The sequence below is a fragment of the Lynx rufus genome, unplaced genomic scaffold (genome assembly GCF_022079265.1).
Source record: "Lynx rufus isolate CCGP_SWC_20201006 ecotype Redwood Valley unplaced genomic scaffold, mLynRuf1.p SCAF_2, whole genome shotgun sequence".
Lineage (NCBI taxonomy): Eukaryota > Metazoa > Chordata > Mammalia > Carnivora > Felidae > Lynx > Lynx rufus.
Window position 1 is genome coordinate 9,534,679 of NW_025814834.1, and position 12,684 is coordinate 9,547,362.

The 12,684-nt window shown below is 44.7% G+C and overlaps 1 protein-coding gene across 16 annotated transcripts in view; it reads left to right on the forward strand.

The window, feature by feature from the left end:
* The window catches only part of TRIP12 (thyroid hormone receptor interactor 12), a 139,455-nt gene extending 135,574 nt beyond the window's left edge, over positions 1–3,881 (forward strand). For all 16 annotated transcript variants that reach the window (XM_047084960.1, XM_047084963.1, XM_047084966.1 and 13 more), the window contains 4 exons: positions 89–202; positions 1,855–1,949; positions 2,478–2,581; positions 3,338–3,881. In XM_047084960.1, the coding sequence (XP_046940916.1) occupies positions 89–202; positions 1,855–1,949; positions 2,478–2,581; positions 3,338–3,534 (510 nt within the window). In that variant the 3' untranslated portion in view covers positions 3,535–3,881. The remainder of the gene's footprint in view (positions 1–88; positions 203–1,854; positions 1,950–2,477; positions 2,582–3,337) is intronic.
* Positions 3,882–12,684: the final 8,803 nt, after the last annotated feature.

Genomic DNA, 12,684 nt, shown 5'->3' on the forward strand with positions numbered 1-12,684 from the left:
TGGATGTTTCACTGTGCTTTGCCATGTATTGGGTAGGAAAGAGATAGGAAATCTTGTCACGGTTTTTAAAAGACCTTTCTTTTTACAGCTGGTTATATTCTGGGCACTAAATGAAGGCGTTTCTAGGCAATTCGATTCCTTCAGAGATGGATTTGAATCTGTCTTCCCACTCAGTCATCTCCAGTACTTCTACCCGGAAGAAGTGAGTAGCTTGTGTCTGAAGAAATTGCCCATTGCTCACTGTGTACCTGTAGCAATCGTAGCACGCTGTCTCTGTGCCATCTGGCCGAAGAGGATTGCAAACGAGAGAACTGGGGGGCGAGGTGGGTTTGTGAGCCGAGGGGTGGATGTTGGTAAAGGTAGAAGATCATTTCTGAGCAAAGAAGAGTATCAAATACTAAGTGTAATATGATGTAATATAAATATAACATTTTATATTGTATAAATATTAAATATAGTTGAAGTATTGGAGTGGGGTCTGTGTGCGAGATTGGGTGAGCCCAGCCTCGTCGTCAGTCACCTGACCCTGGATGCCGGCCAGTGGAGAATGGGATGCGCGTCTTTGCGGTCGCTGAAGAGAGTGCACTTTTTTTTTTAACCTAAACTTCCTGGATTGGGTGAGACACTGTTTTATGATTGGAGTCCGTTCTTGGAGTTAAGGAAGTGTTGCAAGTACCGTTAAGAGTGGGGAAAAATGAGTGTGCAGTTTTCCAGCCATCTTAAGTGCAACAAGAATCTGGAACACTGCTCTCGAGTGGGGAGATGGCACAGAAAGGGTCTGCGAGGCGTGGGGTTTCTCCAGTTTGGGGTCCTTTTTGTTTAGTATTTGAGTGATGACTTTACACATATATTAATGGCTGAATCCGGATACCTTTGAATGACTTGGACGTAGCATTTCGATCTCAGTTACGATTTTTATGTCCACTCTGATTTGCTGCTTGCGGGAGCATGTGGTGTAGCTGACACTTTGAGGCACTAAGTGTCACCTGGAATTGAAAGCAGCAAGGGTTGCTCCTGGAATTGAATTCTGGTCCTTCCTGCTTCACCGTATGACCTTGTCTAGGCTGTTGTGTCTGACCTGACTGCCTCGTCCATAAAATCGGGATAACCTCTGTCTTACTGAACAGGACACGTAGAGTACCTGCCAGTGAGTGACGCGTAGTAGGTGTTAAATTTTCTCAAAGCATGTAGTCCTTCTGCAGGTGGGCAGGTCACCAGAGAAAAGATGGCTTAATGTGAAACCGGTGTTAGATTTTCCAAGGGGACGCAAGCACTTCTCGCTTTCTCCTGTTCCCCCTGGAACGGCTTGCCTGGTCCCCGTGCAGCCCCAGCCGACCATCTGGCAGCCGTCTGCCTCTGTACAAAGTGAGGAAGCTGCCCGTTGGCTGGGCCTCAGTTCAGCTTTCTCCCACTTCTCTCTCCAGCTCACTGGTCTGTGTCTTGGCTTCTGGCATTTCTAGAAAACAGGATTTATGAAATCTCCCTGGCGAGATGTAGGTTATGGAGTTAAAGCCCGTAAAGACACGAGAGGCGTTAGGAAAGCTTAAACAAAGGTTTGTCTCAGGTATGTTTTGTTTGCGATTAAAGTCTTCTCGAGAAGCCAGTCCCTGCAGATGGGCAGGGTGCCTTTAAAGGCACCAGAAGAGGAGGCTGAGTCTGTAACTGTAGTAGAAGAGCACATTGTCGAGAAAAGAGGTCCCTGCGCAGAACTTTCGGTATTGAAAATGATACTTTGATTTGGTGCACGGTAGTCCTGTGCTATATTGGCATCTGCAAAACAGCATGTCCTGTGAGTTTTCACTGAGTTATGCAGCCGTGTCCTTAGTAATTTGTTTCTGTTGGGTGACCACGCAGCTGGACCAGCTCTTGTGCGGCAGTAAAGCAGACACTTGGGATGCAAAGACACTGATGGAGTGCTGCAGGCCGGACCACGGTTACACTCATGACAGGTGAGTACCTGGATCTGCTGGGCTTTCGTTTGAGGGTCAAGAATTTGGTGGTGTGTGCGTGCATGCGTGTGTATACGTACGTTATGAACAACAACAGGGGGGTGCCGTTTTTAAATTTGTCTGCCTATTTTAAAGGAGGCTTTCTGATATTTTGGCCTCATTTCTATCAAGACCTTAGGACTCAAAGATTTCTTTTTCGGGTATTTCTGTGTAAGTGAACAGGGAGGAGGAAAGAGAGGAGGATACAGGTCAAACCCGTTACCCGTTTTTGTTGGCGGTAAGATGGAAATATCCGTACACTCCCGACAAGTCTTGTTTGTTACAACAGTAATCATTCCCTTTGAATTCCAGCTGTGACAACAGAAAACTACGTTGGTTTCCGAATGCGTCCTAATGCAAATTCATAGGTAGTCGTATTGAAATTTGGTAGTCTGCAGCTGGCTCTGAGAGTCTGCGGTGCGGTGCGGTGTGATTGAAAGGTGCACAGTCCCGTGCTGAAATGATTTTGCTGACTTGTTTCTGTTGTAGTCGCGCCGTGAAGTTCCTGTTCGAGATTCTCAGTAGTTTTGATAACGAGCAGCAGAGGTTATTTCTCCAGTTCGTGACCGGTAGCCCGAGACTGCCTGTTGGAGGTGGGTGTGCCCTAGGCGCCTGGCCGCCGCCTCCGTTCTGTGGGGGGGGGGGGGGGGGGGGAGGGGAGGAGGGAGGGAGGGAGAGAGAGAGAGGGAGAGACGGACAGAGACTTCGGTACCACCAGCAGGATATTCTGCATTTGACCCAATAGTGCCTTTTCGTTACTCTAGTATCCTAACGTTTCTTGAGTTTTCCATTGGCTTTGTGATATGTGAGAGCTCTCGGCCGGCAGGGAGATTCATAGGGATCATCTTAAACACACTGAAGTAGGATTGTTAATGAACACGTAATGCTACTTTTCTAGGTGAAATTCAGATCCTCCGGCCAGCTGTACATTACAGACTCTTGGATGAGAATGCATTGTAAAGTCTACTTTTCTAGGAGTGAGTCAGTCCTAATAGGAGTCAAATTGGTACTCAGTTTTAAAAGCCAAAAAGCAGAAGGAGCTGTTGACCTCCTTATTCTACAGTGGTTTTTTTTCCAGTACATAAAGCAGATGTTGGGGTCCACACACTAAACGTACATCACGTGTGTAGATGTAATTGCCCAGCAAGAAGGAACACTTTGCGTGTGTGGTAACACCGTACAGCCAAGCAGCGTGACGTTTCCTGATGGTAGCAGCACAGAAAGGCTACGTTTGTGATTCCAGACAGATTCTTCTTGTGGCTAAAAAACGTCTGGCTCGGAGTTAAGCTGTGTGCGGCCTGTTAACTTACTAACTTCCCTTGGTCTTTCTTCCTTCCCCTTCTGCTCAGGCTTCCGGAGTTTGAATCCACCTTTGACAATTGTCCGGAAGACGTTCGAATCGACAGAAAACCCGGATGACTTCCTGCCCTCCGTAATGACTTGTGTGAACTATCTTAAGTTGCCGGACTACTCGAGCATTGAGATCATGCGTGAGAAACTGTTGATCGCGGCCAGAGAAGGACAGCAGTCGTTCCATCTTTCCTGATCACAGCGAGAAATGCGGTGTCTGCCTGTTACAGCAAAAGAAAAAAAAAATCATGATTTCTTTTCTAAATGTATCACCTGAGTCAAGGAAACATGTTACGCCTTCTTGTTGTAGGAAAAATGGCTTGCAGATTATACAAGAGACACTTGGTTGATATTCATTAATGGCCCCATGGACTTAAAGTGATCAGGCCCTAAAACGTTGTTGTGATGAGGTTTCTTTAGCAAGTTCTTGTTTAAATTATCATTTATTTGATGAGTGAAGTTTTTAACTTGCTTTGCTGTGTGAAATTTAAAAAAAAGGGATGTTTTTCAGGCTGAAACAATAAATGTCGCTGTGCAGTTTAATTCTGGGCTGTGTGTGTCCATCTAGCTAAGTCTGCAGTTTTGTTTCCTCCAAAGACCACTCTTGTACATAAGTACAGACACGAAAGCTCACGTGTGTTTGACAAATCCGGTTCGGTAGGTTAGCTCTGTGTGCATCTCACTCCCCTCTCATTTCCCTCCCTGGTTCATGTATTGTCCGCGGTCCACACGGTTTTTTTTGTGTGCGACACTCACGGCTGTCACATCTTCATTAGCCATGGGCTCCCGTTGTTCCGTGTTCTCTCTCAAATTAAGATATAATTTTAAAATTCATTGAACTGAAATATATTGTCAGTGTGATTCAGCCTTTGTAGCTCGGTAGACCTTTCTCATAGCTTAGTTTTAATATAGCTGTAGGGTATGGCTGGTCTTTGCCCAGTGACCCGGTAGGACTGTTTACACGGTGATTCTGGCAACCACAGCAGCTTCTGGAAGGGAGGCCAGGAAAGCCCGCTCACTCTTGTGTAGCTTGAAAAGTCTACAGCTTGGGCTGGCCGGTATTTTCTTATTCCACGACCAGAGCATTTTGAGCTGATGTAACGTTTTCAACAAAATTAGCAGTTTTCGTTCCCCGTTGGAGTCCAAGAATGCTTTTTCTCCCTTGTCCTTGTTTTCAAGTTTTTGTTCGTGGTCGTCTTTTTTCCTTTCTCCCCTTCCCCTCCTCCCAGGGCTAACTTGGGACAAACAGTTCAGCCTTTGTCTCGGCACCGATACAAGCACCTGTAAGCAAAGCTCTGTCCAGTTGTTTCATGTGCTGATTTCTCAAATCTGCAATAATCCGTCAGGTTAATGTTTTTACCTGAAAATAAATAAAGTTTGCTTCACCTTTTCGGTTATAGTTCTGTGCTGTATGCATAACTCTCCATTGTGTAGCCGTATTTCAGTGCAAGCAAATCGTCCCATCTCCATGATTCACATCATGGCTGATACCACTAGGGAGAGAATTTGTGACTGCAACTTGAAGAACATAAAATCTGGCAGGAAAATGGGAGGAGTTTCCTTCCTTCCTAAGGTTCATAATTAAGCCTGTTGCATAAATTTGAGAGGATTTCCATAATGTATCTTTTTGAAAATGAGAGACGAGCTAATTTTTTTTTTTTATTGAACTTTGAGAAATCAATTCTCTTTTGTCCTACAGACTGTTCCAAAGTCTGATTTAATTGGTATAGAAGCCCCTTTGTTTCCCATCCCTCCCTCCACCGAAAAGAAACTTAGTAGCTTGCTTTTCTTTAGATTATTTTGTCATTTTACACTTACATGGCCTTGTTGGGAACACCCCCCCCTCCCCCCACTTTCACAGTGAACTTGGGCAGTGACCCCCACTGAGGGTGACGGAGCTCAGGGGGTGTCTTTCCCTGGTTCTTGCAGGGGCTCTGACCAGGGAGCGGCTTTACCATGAAGTCCGAGAAGGGGAGTTGTTGTGTTTCTGCGGTTCTGACATTGACAGCATAGGAGCCGAGCAGTTTAATCAGGTGAAATTTGTGTTCAAGAATGAGCCACTTGGTTTTAAAACTGTTTTGATACCTTTTTACCAACTAAGCACAAGGATTTTTGTGTGAACATAGCATTTCCTCATTTTTTAAAGGGTTCATTGTTAAATTTTAGACATGTATAAGCAAAGCAATGTTTCATACCAAAATATCTGTATTTGATGTTTTATCCAGATCTCTTGTGGCCCTGGCAGATTTGGCCTTGTTGATTTCAGCATCAACCAGTACATTTGATGGTTTTGACTCAAACTCTGAAGGTTGATGGTTTCAAAGTCGGTAGTTAACCTGTTTGAATGCTTTTTACTGTTTAGCTTACTCCTTAATGTGTGGGACCCTTTGTTAATTAGGGGCAGGAAGACTCTTACCATTTTAAAGCAACCTCTCTTTGCAGAGACCTTAATCCTGCATCGTAGGGAAGAAAGTGTATATTTCATTTGCTTGTTACTCCGGTTTTGCCTTAAATTTATTTGCTTAGTAATCCTACCAACAAGCACTGATTTCTAACTATGCTTTATACACATAGACAGTTGGGTAGAGACAGATTTTACTGCCCTTTAATTTTTGCTGAGACGGAGTCAGAGGTTAGTCACAGCTAATACTGTGTCTCGTGGTGTCATTTACAGTTACTGATCTGATCTGCCTTTTTTTTTCTTTTGTATATGAGAACACCTTTTTTTTTTTTTAAACTATTTCACAATAAGGAAGGAAGAGGTAATTAAATGTAATTCCCTCTTCCCAGCCCCTCCAAAAAGTTAATTGTGAGTTCTAGGTAGTCTAATCAGGAACAGACACAGAGTTCTAGATGCCTTAGCCGAACCCAGCAGAAAACTTTCACACAGCTAGTCACTGTAAGAATACAGATTTCTCTCTTCCTGTGATTCAGCTCTGGTTCCTGCATTTGTAGTGACAGAGAAGTTTCTTTGACCTCAGCATTCTGTTAAGAAGGTAGTATCCCTAAAGCCCCTGTCTCCTGCATTTGGCGGTCCTCGTGAGTTGGAGACATGACATGACAAGGGGTGGAGCACCTGACTGACCAGTCGCTTCCTGGTCCAGAGTTCCTTCCTGGGGGCATCCTGTGCAGAAAGACCGGAAGACCCAGGGAGAGGCCCCAGCGTCTGCATCCCAGAAGTTAGATGCAACCCTTGATTTAACACAGTAAGGATTATCGCCAGCAAATAAATTGTAAGTTTGTCTTCCCTCTGGTTGGTTCATCAGCTGTGGAGGCTATGCTCCCGATTCCTGTCCGTGCTTACGAACTCAGGGAACGGGGACGTCCCTGACACTGCAGGAAAGTGTGTGTAACTGAGAAAGGAGACTTCCAGGGCCAAGGCATAAGCGTGCATTCACAAACTGGATCCTTACATGGGGTCCCGGGTGCCCTTGTTCCTTCTCCATTAGCAAAGATTTACTTCCTTTACTTCGGCTTTGGTTGTTGGACCCATTTTATTTTCCCTCCTGTAATGAGAACGTTCGTTGTTTGGAAATGTCATGCTCTGTATTTCTAATTCTCAGAAATGCCTCTGTACGAGTCTTCGGTTTGACGTTGCAGTAGTTGGGCACACCCAGTAGAAGGATGACCTAGTGACAGATCACTGAAATGCTTCCTCTGTTACCTCAAAAGAAAAAAAAAATCCAGACAAAAGATAGCATTTATATTTCTAGAAAACGGAGGATTGGCTGTTTTCCAAGAACTTCAGGCTAATGCAAGCAAAGTTCTTAACTCTGAAGACTTGTTCTGCATAAAGGAGACATTCTTTACTAATGGAAGAGGTGGTTTTATTTTTACAACAAGCCTACTCATATTACCAAACCTATAACCAATTGCTGATCTCCTGTGTAAAGCATTTTTTTTCTCTTACCTGAAACAGTGATTTATATGAACTGTTGGAATAATGGAACCTCAAACTACAGATGTGTATGTAAAATTGCATAAATGCACTGACTTCCTTCTCCCTGAATATATTTTTAATAAACAGCATTATCCTACATGGTCAGTTTTATTAACTCTTCTGCACAACTAGAGGGCTCTTCTGAAAGCTGTGTGCTTGTTTGGGTGATTTTTGGAAAGCTTTCTGTGGCAGTAACACAGTAATCTTGGCCTTCTTTGGAGGCAGGTAGTGGAGAGAGTTCTAAGACAAATCTACTCCAATATGACTCTAATGCTTGCTTGCTGGGGGTGAGGATTAACACTTGTAAGATATTCCTATGCAGCAGGGACGTGGTGCCTTTGGGATCGAGAGATGTGACCCTGTGCACGACCTCCCGGCTGGACCACTGAGAAGTCACTGTTGGCTTTTGTGACTGGCCGCCCTGCCCTTGACAAATGTCCGGATCAGTCTGTTTCACTGAAACCAAAAAATAGAATCAACTTAGGCTTGCAAAGGAGATGGAAATATTGTGGAAGGGTAATGGCTGAAGTTGAGGGTGGGAGTGGATTGTTGCTCTTTTCAAGAGAACGAGTGAGTGAAATCCATACGTAATACGGACGATAGACAACACACACACGCACATTCTTACATGTCGTGTTGATCTACCTGCCTAAGGACAAAACCACATTTTTCCCTCGATGAATCTTGGTCTGTAAAATGACTTCAAATCCTAGGTGAAAGGTGCTATTAGGTATAAGCCTATCAACGAGACTGGCACGGAGGTGAAGTTGGTAACAAATGCTGAGCTGTCTGTATGACCAGTTCTGGCGGGGGGACAGGGGTGGCAGGGGCAGGTGTCTAGTAACTTCACAATTTTAGTCGATGGAGCTGCATGAATCAGTGTTGGTGTGTTAATGGGTTAAATAGAAGTTTTGAGTCTTGATGGCAATTGTTGGGCCAGTATTCCAGTAGAAAGACCCAGTATGCCTTCAGACCCGCTTGGGACCAGTGCTTTGGGGTGGGGGTGGGGTGGACATTTCATTGCCATTCTCACCACCATTCCTTCTTGTCCTCAGCCAGGCTGGTGACCTTCCTGCCGTCTGTTGTGTGTTCCCACCTCTCCCACATGCTCTGCGGAGCACTGAAGGCTGGAGCCTGAAGAGGTGCTGTTCTGCCTATGTGGGGGGCCTCAGGGATGCAGCTCCCAGAACCCCCAAATGCATACTTGGTCTCCAAGAATTCGCCTCACGACCGAAGGCAACCTTGATAGGCACGTAAGGTGTTTGTATCTCAAATACCCTGTGGTGGCTTCAAGGCCCAGGCACACCCGGGTGATTGTGTTCTCCCCAGGAGTTCTGTTTCTGGAGTGGGTTCTAGTACTCTCTGGGTTACTCTCCTACATCGAAACATTCCTCAGGACATTATATTAAGAAGTTTTATTTTATCGGGGCGCCAGGGTGGCTCACGTCATGATCAACTGTTCGTGAGTTCGAGCCCGGCGTGGGGCTCTGTGCTGACAGCTCGGAGCCTGGAGCCTGCTTTGAATTCTGTGTGTGTGTGTGTGTGTGTGTCTCTCTCTCTCTCTGCCCTTCCACCCTCATGCTCTGTCTCTCTCAAAAATAAACATTAAAAAAGAAAAGTTTCATTTTATGAAAAAATTCGTACTAAGGAATATACATGGGCCGACAACAGTCGAGATTGCTAAAGGGACGGGGCAGTGTTTATGTTTAATGTCCCGTGGAGAGTTGCCACAAGAAGCGGTTGCTTGAAATGACTGTCTAAAATAAACAGTGATAAAGAGAAAGCCCCATGCACTCCATCTGGTGTTCACTTAAAATGCGAAGGAGTTTGGGCCTTTGTGAAAACTATTTCTTCCAGCCAGGCCTCAATTGCCGAAGTGCATCCTGACTCCACTTTGTGAAACAGAACTTACAGCTCTTAGAATCGAGGCATGGCCCCTGGCCGCACACTAGCTTGCACAGAGCCGTGTAGAGGGCTTGGTGAGAACCGTGCTGGGGACCAGGAGGAGCCCCAACCCGCCTCCAAGGGAGAGTCGCGATCCCTCACCTCACGCCCTGGTCTCAGCGGTGACCAAAGCAGTTCAGTCGTCTAAAGTCATGTTGTAATGTTAGTATTGTCACAGTCTTGGGTGCGATTCTTTGAATTGTCTTCCAGTGCTTCTCAAGGAGGGCATCATGGGCATGTGGGTTGACAACTCTCCCTGCGGGAGGGGCTGTTGCGAAGCACTCGGCCTCCCGGCTCCTGCTCAAAATGTCAGTAGCTGTCATCATGACAGGTCAGAATGCCCTTGAACCCTTGGAGAGATCCCAAATATCAGGATGTTGTCCTTCCAGCTGAGAAACAGTGACCGCGCGTGGCAGCTTTGAGGAAGCATTCAGATATTCAGCTGATAATTCTGGTAAATAAATCAACATGTTTTGTGACTTACGAGGAGGCGTAAGGTAGGGATAAGAAGAGGAAAATGTGAAACCTAACAAGACCATGGGGGAAGGGAAGGGGAAAAAATAGTTTAAAATTTTTTTTTTCAACGTTTATTTATTTTTGGGACAGAGACAGAGTATGAACGGGGGAGGGGCAGAGAGAGAGGGAGACACAGAATCGGAAACAGGCTCCAGGCTCTGAGCCGTCAGCCCAGAGCCTGACGCGGGGCTCGAACTCACGGACCGCAAGATCGTGACCTGGCTGAAGTCGGACGCTTAACCGACTGCGCCACCCAGGCGCCCCTGAAAAAATAGTTTTAAACAGAGGGAGGCAAACATAAGAGACTCTTGAATACAGAGAACAAACTGAGGGTTGATGGCGGGTGGGTCCTCGGGAGGAGAGGGGAAAATGGGTGATGGGCATTGAGGAGGGCACCTGTTGGGATGAGCACTGGGCGTTGTATGTAAGCGATGAATCACAGCAATCTATCCCCAGACCCAACAGCACGCTGTATACACTGTATGTTAGCCAACTTGACAATGAATTATATTTTTTAAAAAAGAGGGAAACAATTACTTATTTAGTCAGAAAATCCACAATTCTGTGCTCCCCCTTCCTCCTTCCGTGCATTGGGAGGACATCATCTTTAAGGTTCTGACACCTGACTTATGTGAGAACTTCCACACCATTAGAAAGAGGATTTCCTCTTTTTTTTTTCTTTCCAATGACCACCAACCTTAAGAGAACTTTAAATTCAGAAACTGTCGTTACAATTGTCCCTTTTGCAAATTAAAAACAACCTTAACTAAATTCATCTAGAAAAGTTCAGTAGTGCTAACCGATGCTAGAGGATGATAAGTAAATATCCAAGCCAGTGTTTTCAACTTTCTGGAACTACTTTCTCAAAACAAATTGGTCTCTTTGCATTGTAGGCTAATGGGGTGGGCAAAACAGTCTTTCTTTCCTCCATGGACAATTTAGTGCTGTAATAGATTCGTTTGTCCCCCATTGTTCTGATGCATAATATTCCAGATGGATGGAGGGAATATGAAATCCATTTCCTCCCAAAGCATTAAATGGTGTTTCGACAAATAGAAGTAAAAACTTGGGATTTTTGTGGTCTTTCCAGCGTGCCATTTTTCTTGCCCATCTCACGGTACCACATGGGGATGGGTGGAAGTGTGATGGGGAAACCCTTCAGTCATCGGTCCATTTGACATCCGTCCCAAAGTCAATGAATTTAAAGAGAGAGGCTTTTTTGAAAAAACACTGTTTTCTCTTTACAGGGAGATTTTCACTAGGCTCTCACGGTCAATTAGCAGCGTGATGTGTTCGCGCTCCCATTTTTCCATCTGCAGGAGATGCCACCCCTCCGGTCTTCCCACCTCTGGTGCCTGGCATGACGCCTGGCATGCACATAGTCATGGAAGAAATGAGGAGTTCTACATTTGTGGTCCTTCCTCTTTGCCAGTCAGGTTGTCTATGGATGCTGTGCTCTGACTTCAAGGACTCGAAGGCCCAAGTAGAAAGCAAAATGGAACCGAAACATTTTATTTATATGTATATATATGTATATATAGTCAATTGCTGAACTATGTGGGTCTGTAAAAATTCGCCAGTTGTATTTTTATGGTAAATAGTTCACTTGGGCCCGGAGAAACCAAACAAAATCAGAGGTTGCTCAGGAAGGAAACTTAGATTTGTGACCAAGTAGGGTGAGCTAGGAATGATTAGGAATATCAGTGTTAGTGAAAAAAAAAAAGAAAAAAAAAAGCTCTGTTATAGCAAAACTAATGAATGACAAAGGATCTTAATGTTTCTTTCTCTCAGCATAATAGATATATTACAGGGGAAGACAAAAGTCCATTTGGGAAACAAAACTTTGTTTTTTAATCAGTTGGAAGATAGCAAGTAGAGAGTTGTAATATATTTCTTAGTACCGGCAGTCCAGGAGAGAGGGAAAGTCAACACAGCGCCTTTTATGACTGCCGATACATTTACAGGGGCTGGTTCTGACTTCCGTAATCGTGTTTTCTCGATGATGAAGTTTTTTGTAAACTTGAAGTTGCCGTTTGCTTAAATTCAGAATTTTGTTTTTTTTTTTTAATTTTTTTTTTCAACGTTTATTTATTTTTGGGACAGAGAGAGACAGAGCATGAACGGGGGAGGGGCAGAGAGAGAGGGAGACACAGAATCGGAAACAGGCTCCAGGCTCTGAGCCATCAGCCCAGAGCCCGACGCGGGGCTCGAACTCCCGGACCATGAGATCGTGACCTGGCTGAAGTAGGACGCTTAACCGACTGCGCCACCCAGGCGCCCCTTAAATTCAGAATTTTGTAAATACTGGCAAAATACTGTGGAATCTCAGTGTGGAATCTGTTCCCGCATTTATAAAACTTGTTACGAAGATTTCTGTTTAACTGCCATGGTATTGTAGATTGATGTCTGGGCTCTGAATTTTGAGAGTTTGGCTTCTCTTTTGAATTTGACTTTGGATAAGTCCCGTAACCTTCACTGAGTATTTTCTAATCTGTGAAATGGGAGCAGATGAAATGAACTCTAAATTCCCTTCCTGCTCTCAACTCCTAAGCTCCTAACATCTGTCACAGTCCGTGGCCTATCTTTTTCACATCAACGCAGTTGATTTAAGAGTGTACATAGGTCGTCTTCCAAGTGAATTGAACAAAATTACATAACTATTTCCTATATACTTTCAACTGGCCAAAAGAGAAGCGCAGGGTCTATTTTGGAAATACTCTGAACCTGCATTTGGTCATGTAGCCAGGTACTAAAATGCGTGAGGGAATAAATATTTTGATCCTATGCCTTGGTCGTTTAAATTCATCTTAGTGTTTAGTCCTAGTGGGTTTTTGGTGGGTTGGTTCAGTTACCATTAGTCAAGTTAGGAAGTGAGATCAGGTGGGACTGGGGTGTTTATAGCTGTTGCCATTGGTGTAGATTCTTGGAGCTGGGAGGGTCATTAGA